This window comes from Pseudorasbora parva, chromosome 15 (genome assembly GCF_024679245.1).
Source record: "Pseudorasbora parva isolate DD20220531a chromosome 15, ASM2467924v1, whole genome shotgun sequence".
Classification (NCBI taxonomy): Eukaryota; Metazoa; Chordata; class Actinopteri; order Cypriniformes; family Gobionidae; genus Pseudorasbora; species Pseudorasbora parva.
This window is the reverse complement of record NC_090186.1, coordinates 18,146,640-18,157,679: the sequence shown is the minus strand read 5'-3', so window position 1 is coordinate 18,157,679 and position 11,040 is coordinate 18,146,640. Positions and strand designations below refer to the sequence as shown.

The 11,040-nt window shown below is 39.1% G+C and overlaps 1 protein-coding gene across 1 annotated transcript; it reads left to right on the top strand.

Moving 5' to 3' along the window:
- The first annotated feature begins 247 nt into the window (after positions 1–247).
- On the top strand, positions 248–10,477 carry slc30a1a (solute carrier family 30 member 1a). The gene is made up of 2 exons (XM_067417282.1): positions 248–1,070; positions 8,204–10,477. Exons 1-2 carry the CDS (start codon positions 467–469, stop codon positions 9,097–9,099), a joined length of 1,500 nt encoding a protein of 499 aa, XP_067273383.1. The 5' UTR covers positions 248–466; the 3' UTR covers positions 9,100–10,477.
- Positions 10,478–11,040: the final 563 nt, after the last annotated feature.

The following is an 11,040-nucleotide window of genomic DNA, read 5'->3' as shown; positions in this document are numbered from 1 at the left end:
CTACTATGGGTCACTGTCAATTCCTACTACACTCAATGGCTACTGTCAACTGTTTAATGTACCAATATTATTTGAATATATATTCTGTATAGGATATTTTATGTTCAGTAGAAGAAAGTGTATACATATTTGGGGGAGAGTAAAATTATGCCAATTTAATTTTTTGGGTGAACTTTTCCTTTAAATCTTCCTCGAGCCCGTTCTCTCAGCCAATGGCAGATGAGTGTGGGCGTGGCCGGACGCTGAGCGTGTTCCGTGTGGAAAGTTCGCCGGTCCGGGTGCAAAGTTTCAGCCGTCTGCAGACGGGCAACAGAAGACGGGCAGTATAACCGGACCGAACCCGTTCATTACACCCGGATCAACGCATCGCTTACAGTCTGTTGGTCGGAATGAGTTCAGTTATGGGATATTAACCCAAAGAAGATCTTGTTCATTCAAAGCTTTGTTTTGTGCTCTCGGTGAAATCATGGCCTGCGCGCCGAACCGGGTTCGACTGCTGTGCATGCTGTCGCTCACCTTCGGCTTTTTCATTGTAGAGGTAGTGGTGAGCCGGATAACGTCCTCTCTAGCGATGCTGTCGGACTCCTTTCATATGCTGTCGGACGTTATCGCGCTGGTCGTAGCTCTGGTAGCGGTGCGTTTCGCTGAGCAGACCCAGTCTACCAACAAGAACACGTTCGGCTGGATCCGGGCCGAGGTGATGGGCGCGTTGGTCAACGCCGTATTCCTCACCGCGCTCTGCTTTACAATCATCCTGGAGGCCATCGAGCGCTTTACAGAGCCCCATGCGATCGATAGACCCGATGTGGTGATTGGGGTGGGGGCTGCGGGGCTGCTGATCAACCTGCTCGGGCTCTGTCTCTTTCACGGTCACGCAGGAGGCGGCGGACACGGCCATTCACACGGAGGACACGGACACAGCCACGGGGGACACAAAAAACACAAGAACGGGAAGGTCCGCCGATGTGAGACGCTGGGGGATAGTCGGTCGACGGGCGAGGAGACCAATAATCTAGTCGCGAATCACAACAACAGCCCGAATGGCGTTAATCCGGACCGGAGGGGAGCTGGTAAATTTTGTTTGTTTTTATTAAAACTGGTCCGTAGTATTGGTGTGTATACGTTAGTGTTCTAGATAAAATACAAACGAGGTCAAAAGTAGCCTATGTGTCATTAGGTTTAAAGTCGGATGATAAACGGTTTTTTTTTTTTTCAGTTTTTTTTTCTTCCTTTTTTTTTTTTTTTTTTTTTTTTTGAAGCGTGTGCAAAACTTTCTTGTTAGGGCTTTTGTTTCTCGTTAGGCATGTTTGTTAACCTGCAACCACTAGCAACAAGCCTAATATTTTAAATAGATCATTCACCCCAAAATGGATTGTCATTATTTAATTAACGTTATCACCCTCGTCGTTCAAAACCTGTTTGTATTCTTCTCTGGCGCTTTAGAAGATATGAGTATTATACGTTATTATACTATAATAACGTATAATTCTCATAATATCTTCTAAAGCTCCAGAGAAGAATACATTATACATATCATAATTTACATTTGTGTGAGTATAAGAAACTACCTTAGTTAATACATTTTTTTCCTTATTTAATTGGTTTGACGATTTCTGCTTTTATCGTTTATACATAATCGTTGTAACGATTGTTATTGTTTTATTATTATTATTATTATTATTTTAAATTTACTTTTATATTTTATTGGGAAAACTGTTTTCTCTTTCAGAGGAGAACAATCACGATTACCATTAGTGAGAATAATATTAATAGTGTTGGAAATTGGGGTCACTTACAATTAGGCCCGCACGATATTAGATCACTACAGCAACTGAAAGTGAAGTGTTTTAGTATTGCATAAAAAGCAATGTCATTAATCCGACTGTCACTACTTAGCAATATATAATTATATTAAGATCATAAACAAAAACACCTGAAACTAGGGGTGGACGATTAGTTATCTTTTGTCTTTTAATTTATTAATCACATTATGTATAGAGTCGGTGGGCGTGGCTTAACATAATGACGGCCAAGTTGCGCTTGCGCTTCTAGTAAACACAGAAACTGGCAAACGGCGGTCTTTTGAATAAGCTTTGAGCTTTTGAGAAAAGAACAAAGAACGGCACTGAAGTCATTCTTAAGAAGGGAAGATGTGTTCTGAGTTTTGCCGACCGGATAAGGCGAAAGTTTAATCTGTCAACTAGCTGCTTCACTTTCATTGCTCTGGTTGGTTGTAGTGCTATCCAATTGCGTACATGCCGTGCAGAGGGAGTTTGAAAGACAGCCATTTATCCCGTCCCTCGAATTGAGCCCTGTCAATGGTGAGTTTTCAGACCAAACATCTTGATGTGGGTCTGGCTTGTCAGGCTAACATTACGTCTATTTGACAGTAGCTTTCGAGAATGAAACAATACATGAAGAGAATAAACAAATGTAAAAAGAAAATGCTAGTCTTTACATGAATGAAGTATAAAAAAATGTTAAAGATATAAGTTCTTCAGGCAAGAGCAGTAAGTGATATTTCTCTTTCTTTGGTTGTAGTAACATTTTTCTAATAAGCTTTACTTTATTAGGCTGCTGTCGCTTTAAGACCTAATGCAGGGATCCCATTGACACCCGCATCCGTTTTCTTTCCCAGCTGTTTATGTTCACCTAGTAAACTGACTGCGTTTACATGAATACTCACCAAGACAGGCATTTTGACATAACACTGTGTTCATTTGACAGTCTGATTGCAATAAGCCGTGAAAGGGAATTGAATTTGCGATTGCGCAATGTCCAAGAGGGTGCTTTCTGTGAGTGCGCTTCGGTGTCAGACAGATTATTGTGCTTACTGACTCTTTTTAACATTAAGCAAGTCACACAAAAGTAACCGTCACAACTAATCTATTCTCTGTTTACATGCGTCGACCTGTGTTCCTCCAATGGCGCAAATTGACGATATTTGCCTTATCGGAGGAATTTTTGGCAAAAGGCTAAAGATTACAGCCAGCAGAGGGAGCCATTTCCACGTGTTTTCAACCCGCACATGGGGGTGGGAGATTGCACTCACAGCTCAGCTCGCAGCTGCAGGCATTCATGTAAACGGAGCTATGCTGAGCATAGTGTTTTAACTTCTCAAATTAATAACTGACTCCTGCAGCGTTAGTGCTGTGACACTCGCGTGGTGGTTCATTCCTTATATTGGAAGCTTGTGTAACATTGAGGAAGGGTTCCTGGCAGACCACTCACAGCGTTTGCGGTCCACATAGAATTGACTCGTTGTTACATTTTTAGAGAGGTGCATGTCAGGGTATGTCGTAGGCTACTACAGACTACGATGTAGCTACGGCGTACACTCGACACAGAAATATAAATTGGGCTCTAGTTAAGATGTTGGACATGATCACCGATCACGCTGGTCGTGGCTCTAGTGATGGTGCTGATGTTTTTATGGGTCAAAAACGATTATGAAAAATCTCTGGTCAGCTAACAGTTTGGTTTCATATAGCTGTGACACACCAAACCGACATCAACGAACAAGCAGTGTCTGACTGTTACCACCTTCAAATGTTTGTGTTTAAGCAATGCAAAGAATACAGGCAACTATTTTTTTTAGCATTAGATTTTCTCTATAAGTTGGTGACAATAGTCTTTATTCGTTATCAGTGTTGAGGAAAGTTACTTTAAAGTAATGTTTGCTTATTATTATGGTTAAATGGATAGTTAATCCAAAACTGAAAATTCTGTCATTAATTATTCATCCTTATGTCGTTCCAAAATCGTTAGACTTTCATTCATCTTCGGAACAAAAACGTTTTGATGAAATCTGAGAGCGCTCTGCCCCTCCATTGACATCTACGCAACTACCACTTTGAGGCTTCAAAAAGTTAATAAAGAGATCACAAAATGAATCTATATGAATTAAGTCCAAAATGTTTTAATAGATGATCGCTTTATTTGATGAATGGATTGAATTTAGGATTTTATTAATTCTGATATCAGTTATGGGTCCTGCACACTATGCGATTTTTCAAAATCCTTTGCGAATGTCCCTTGTCAGACTGTGCGAATATGATCCCCGATGTAAGCCATGTCACACTGTAAGATCTCAGTTGGCATTAATGTCAGACTGTCCGATAGTGAAGGCGCGCTTAAAACGGACGCGCACAAGAAAACTCGTCTGGAGTTTTATATCATCAATGAATGACGCGTTCGGTGACAGTGAGCTGCATTACACGTGGGACTGAAATGCTGGCTACAAAGAAATCTCTAGCTCTCGTTTTGGTCATAGTTTGTCTTGAAAAACGGAGATATTTGACTGTCGTCGTTGGAGAAGTCACACTGCAGGATTGTGTGCCAAATCTTCTGACACTTCCAGAATTTCGTCTGAGGTAAAATTTGATCGCAGCGCTCATTAATCGGCTGCCGGTGAACGTGTCAAACTAACGACCAAAGACGTCAGATTTTAGCCTCGGGTCAGAGGAATCTTTTAGGATTTGCTAAATTTGTCTCAGACGGCCAAATCGTGGCCAAAATCGCACAGTGTGCACCCGGCTTTATTTGTTACTTAGGAAAAGTAATCTAATTACAAACTGGCATTGCTTATAATGTATTGCCCCCCAACACTGTTCGTCATTAAAGGCTGGAATTAGGATATACATACCAGAAACTGTAAGCAGCATTAGCTACAGTTTTCACAATTTTCTTGCTCTCCACAGACAGATGTGTTTCTTTAAATATATCTGATAAGTTGCAAATGGCACTGGCATTGTCAGTCTAGAGACCAAGGTCTTCCTCTTGCAGAAGCAAGCAAGATTTGAGGCAAAATATAGGAGACATAAAAGAAAAATTATCACTTCTGTTTTCCTTGTACACTGGTTTGCTAAACTAAGCCTATCTGAGTGATCTCCATCACTGATGCCAATTCAACATGTTTAAAAGACCGACTAGTGCAAATGGTGCAGAACTCCACAAAAAAAAATGTGTATCACTCACTGTTATGAGTGATAAACTATTTTTTTTATAGTTTTTGTGGACAACAATCAAGCATGTGCTTTTGTATAGGTTTAATGTATCTTGTTTCCATGAATTCATACTAATGGAATGGCATGTCTGCTCACTCTCCCAGCGAAGATCATGCGCAAACACTTTCTTTCTGTGCTTTTTATCTGTTTTTATCAGTTGAAACAGTCACTTTGATTTTCAACCAAGGCCTTGTCTGTTTGCTTACGACAGCCCAGATGAAGGATGAACAGATGGGTTACATCGCCCACAGGATTCAGTGAATCATCAGCTCACTGCAAATGTTATATTAATGAACAGAAGGTCCTGAACTAAAGCCTTCCTGGAGTACCCCAGGGCCCCAGTGCTGCACATTTTAGATGTCTTTCTTATTGAACACACCTGATTAAACTCATGTGCTCATTATTAAAGACAAAGACAAGACCTCAAATACACTCGTGTTATGCTGCCTTCACGTGCTATCCGAAATTTCGTGATTCCAAATTCAGAAGTCGTGATTACGAGCTTGTTGCATAAAGTGCTTTTGTTGTCAGAATGAACAGGAATCATGGAGGTCACAGGTTTATTCTTGCCTATTTATTGGGAAAATCTTATTAAAAGCAACATTTTATGTAGTGTCACATGCACTGACAACCATTTACAATGCTATCCAGATAGTCCTTTTTCTACAGATTCTATAATTGCTGTCAAATACAACATACAATACTTTTCAAATGATTACTTGTGTATACATATGGATTACATTACAGGAAGTGTATGCAAGATTGTGGTCAAAACTGGTAATGCAATCACTTTCAAATTACTGTAGAGCATTAAATTACTGTATCCCCTCCCCCCTGACATGAGGTTGCCAGATATGCTGCAGGATCCAGCAGGAACGTTTGTAGCTGCAGCTGTGGTAACTAGAGCTGATCTGGCAACCCGGATCCTGAAAAACTACTGACTCTGTGATTAGTAGATAGGTGGAGGGCGGAGCTTTAGGCCAAAACACAACATGTCAATATCAACATCAGTTGAGGGCTGCAACAACAACAACTTTTAAATGACCATATCCTGGCCGGACTACTGTTGTCAGTGATAAGTATTTGGAATTAACATGATTTCTTAATGTTTAGTGACATATCAGGGCAGTTTTATGATTAATTGAAATACATTTCTTACATACAGTTCCTTTAATGACAAGACAATCTAGCTGTTTTGGCGGGAAAACTAATAAATCATACCTGTCACAGCAGTATATTTCCCCCGGACACCAAGTTTATGGCAAACCCATCTCAGGAATTTGGGTATCTTAGTGTTAAACGCGACATCAGGGGCTGTTCATGTGCCATTTTTACCTAGGAAACTAGTATTTACAATAATTTAGATAGCACATGAAAGCAGCATAATATAAGAGAGACTAGGGATGCTCTGATCCGCCTTTTTCGCCTTTCAATTCCGATACCTGGGAAAATTCTGTCAGTATTGGCCAATATCGAGTATTGAGCCGATATTAAAATAAAATTAAAACAAATGCTGAATTACCTACTAAACCGCTATGCCTCACAGTGTGGAAGAGACTGGGATTATTATTTTGCACAAGCCATCAGGCTTGACTGATAAACATTTACTTCCCTAACTTTGTAAAAAAATATTTTTAAATAATAAACGGACAAAAATGTAGTAAATTATTTGTTAAATAATTGTGTACAAGTGCAACAGCTTCACTAGTAGACATTCAAAATAAACTTTATGGCATGTATGACATATATATATATATATATATATATATATATATATATATATATATATATATATATATATATATATATATATATATATATATATATATATATATATATATATATATATATATATATATATATATATACTGGAAAGTTAAAATAGAATATTTTAAATATGAAGCACATCTTTTTAATGAGGCAGCAACATAGATCAGACAGGGGTATGTTTCCCACACAACATTGTAACTCACTGCTTAACTACAATTGTACGTTGCATTGTTGAAGAAATCAACTAGTCGTTTAACCACGTGAATGGTTAATGATGTCACGCAGGTGACAAGAGTATTAACTGCTTTTAATAGTTTAGTTGATTGAATTTATGCTAGATTTTTTGTTATAAATTATGGACATGGCACCTGAGGACTAATTCTTATTTTCTCAGTTATTTTGCTTTATTTCCAGATTAAAATAGGCTCATTCTTACGTACTAGTGCACATCCTCACATGTGTACTCTTCAAAACATTTGCTTTAAATCTCTTGACAAACTAAAAGACATAAATTAGATTTTTATGTATTTGAAATAAAATGTATAGCTTGTACTAAATGTCAGATTGCTTATTTTGCTAAAGATAAGGATTTATTAAGTCCACATGTCATGCAAACAAGAAACTCTGCTTCTAGCCACAAGTCGAGATCTGTCATTGCAATCACACAAGTTTGCGATGCTGTTTGCAAATGTCTGTCTGATCAATGGTTTCAGGAAACGCAGAATAAAGTGTTACTGTGTTTATTTTGTTATTGAGAAGAAAGTGTGCAGCACATATTTACATATTCCTGTAAATGCGCTCTTAGCAGTGTGAAATGCGTTGGGATGTTAGCTCACTGTATACCGCTGCAAAGGTATTTCAAACTACTTTACCCCTAAATGAAGAACAAAAAATTACTTTGCTGTAAGTATAGGGGGCCTTTTAGTGTATTTTGATAGTGGGTTTTAATGCACGTTACCGCTAAATGCTTTCTACACTGGATGTGATGGTGCCCATAGCAAAGTATTTGTCTTTCATGTCAGTACGTCATAAATAGAACGAGACATCAGTTTACGGTCAGAGATTTGTCGCTCGCATCTGGTTTAGACAAGAATTTTGGAAGAATGTTACATTGGTTATCACACAAAGGACACTGCTTTTGTCCATAATAAAAATGGGACCCCACGACACTAACTAAATTGGTAAAAACTTACCAATTAAGAAAATACATTTAAATGATTTACATTTAAATTATATTACTTAGTAATCATTTTTTAATTAGAGGTCGATGATTCATCAGTTTTGCACATTAATCAGCTCTGATAGGTGCTGCTGCATAACTGCTGTACTTTTAAAGAAAACCTACCGAACTCTATTTTGTAAAACCTATTTTGTCGTATTTACAGATTTCCTTGAATTCTCACACTCGCTTTCTTTCTTCTCCATAGAGATGTGTCGTAGCGACAACCTGGATTTGCAGATTAATGGCAGCGCTCCATACGAAGAGCTCGAGAACGGACACGACTCGGCGTCCCAGCTCAACATGCGAGGTGTTTTCCTGCATGTCCTGGGAGATGCTCTTGGCTCGGTCATTGTGGTTATCAATGCCATCATCTTCATATTTGTATGGAAGCCATGCAAAGAGGGCACTGTCTGCGAGAACCCTTGTGTGGGCAAACATTGTGCAGACCACTTGCTCAATATTAGCAGTGTAGGATCTAACACCACAGTGTTCGAAATGGGACCCTGCTGGGTGCTCTATCTCGACCCGACGCTCTGCGTCATTATGGTCTGTATCCTCCTCTACACCACATATCCATTGCTGAAGGAGTCTGCACTTATCCTGCTACAGACCGTGCCCAAGCAAATCGACGTGCATCGGCTCAGCGCTCGCCTACGGGAGTTGGAGGGCGTGCTGGCGGTGCATGAGCTGCACATCTGGCAGCTGGCGGGCAGTCGCATCATCGCCACCGCGCACATCAAATGCCAAGACCCCACATCCTACATGGACGTAGCCAAGCGCATCAAGGACTTCTTTCATGATGAGGGCATCCACGCCACGACCATTCAACCGGAATTCGTAACGATGAACTCTGAGTCCCGCGCCTCGCTCTGCGAGCTCTCCTGCAGAACGCAGTGCGCCCCAAAGCTCTGCTGTGGTGCCGTTGATACTGCGAAGCCTCCCGATGGAGATGCCGAGGCAAAGAAACCGTGTGAATCCAAGACCCCGACGCTACCCAGTGCTTCTGCTACATCTCTGGAGATCATCAGCGAGTCTGTGGAAGACATAAGTAGACCAGAATCCGTTGTGATCATCACTAGGGAGGTGGAATCGTCTTTGTGAGCAAGCAGCAGGTTAGACAGAGAACATTCTGTTCTTTTAAGGGTACAGCTGGAAGATTTCTACCATGCTGTGAGAAGAACTGAGCCCAAATGCACTCATTCATGACACCACACACACCACACAGCCCTATATCACAACAACATACAGACAATATAAATAGGCTGGAGAGCAAAGCTGGCCTCCTCTGCATGTGTGTTTACTGCGTCGTCTGATTGGTGTGTCCGTGCCAAAGCTTCTCTTCATACAGGACGTCAGACACGCGTGTCCTTCCTGTGGATGTAATGCAACGACATGCAATTGTACCATTCGGCTGCTGGACCAAGTAGAAATGTCTGGACCAGTTTTCTTTTCCTACTCATCTGTTGGTTTATCCTTCACACTTTATACTGTTTGTTTTCTTAGTCAACCTTTCAATTTTGTGAGAGATGTAATAATTTATGTATTTAAGTTATTGGTAATTAAGTTTTTTTTTTTTTTTCAGAGACCTTTTTGTAAGATTTAGAGTTTAAAAAAAGTTATTTTGCTTCTTTCAAGACAAATGATCTATGCTTTAACCCAGAGTATTTTTAGATGTTTTTCAAAGATTGGTGTTCAATCTTTCACTCTTTTTAGATGATCTGTTTTATTAGACATCAGAAGATGTTTTGACAGTACTTCACCATGCCTATATTTCAAACTGCTGTGTTATAGCACTGAATCTAGTCAGTGTAGGAACTAGACAACCTTCTATTATTGTTTTTATACAAGCTGATGCCTTGTTTGTTCTGTTGTTATGTCAATCAAACCATGAGGTTGAAATGCTATACAAAAAAAAAAAATGTTGTGGGACTGCTTGAGGAGGACTGATGTTTTGTCTATGCTGTCGTAAAACTGAAGGGACCTCCTCAGATTTGTGGAAAAACGTTTGGCAACTGTGCATGACCAAATAGAATTGTGGTTATACATAAAGCTTTGAGAACCCAAGCAACATTGTAAACCAAAAGACAAGGGAGTTGCTTTCTGAAATACTGAGGGAGTAGGCACATAGCTTTGGGTTGAACACATCATTCGGGATTTCGCACAATCTACTCAGTGGCCTTCATTGGGGGAAAAACAACACTTATATATCAACAATTCACAACACTATTTAAATCTGCCATTTTTAGCATTCGGTGAAAATATGCAATTTGTGAAAACAGAAATATATTGGCTTATTAGTTTAGTGACTTTCTATGAAGTCTGTAGAGGAAAAATGAGCTCAATATAAATGTGCAGATGGAGTGTTTGTATCACTGAGGATTTTTAAAAGTACCATGCCAGCTGAAATGTTTTTGATATATTACTGTCAAATGTGTCATTGTGAAATTAAACATGCTTGTTTGGTACTATTCAATGCAAATGTCTGTTTTGTCACTTCATTTGATTTTAATAAATAATATACTAAAACATCTTACATTTAATAGAAGATATAATTCAGGCCAAGTGAACTTTAAGAGCTGCATGGTAAGATGAAACATCTAAATGTTAAAGAACAGCGGGCCCAGTATTGATCCCTGGGGACATCAGACATCATTTCAATTTCAGCTTTCAATCCACCAAGACACACACTGTAAAAAGATACCTGGTTGCATTCATTTTGAGTCAAATTTGAGTTAATACATTATTAACATTTTTGAGAATCAAATATTATTAAAAGACTGTGTAAGCATCATGAGTAGGTTTTAGGTAGTTCGGTTACAGTAATATTTTGAGTTTCTATTTATTAAACCGATTTCCTTCATTTTATATATAAATTTGTTTTATTTATTTAAATAAACTAAACATTTTAAGGCAACCAGGTTACTTAATTTTTAAGTTAAACCAACAAAACAAATGTTGTACAGTGTACAAAGTGACAGCAATCAGCGATAAAACCATTTTAAAACAAAGTACTAATGCTGACCACATTTGGTAAAACAAATT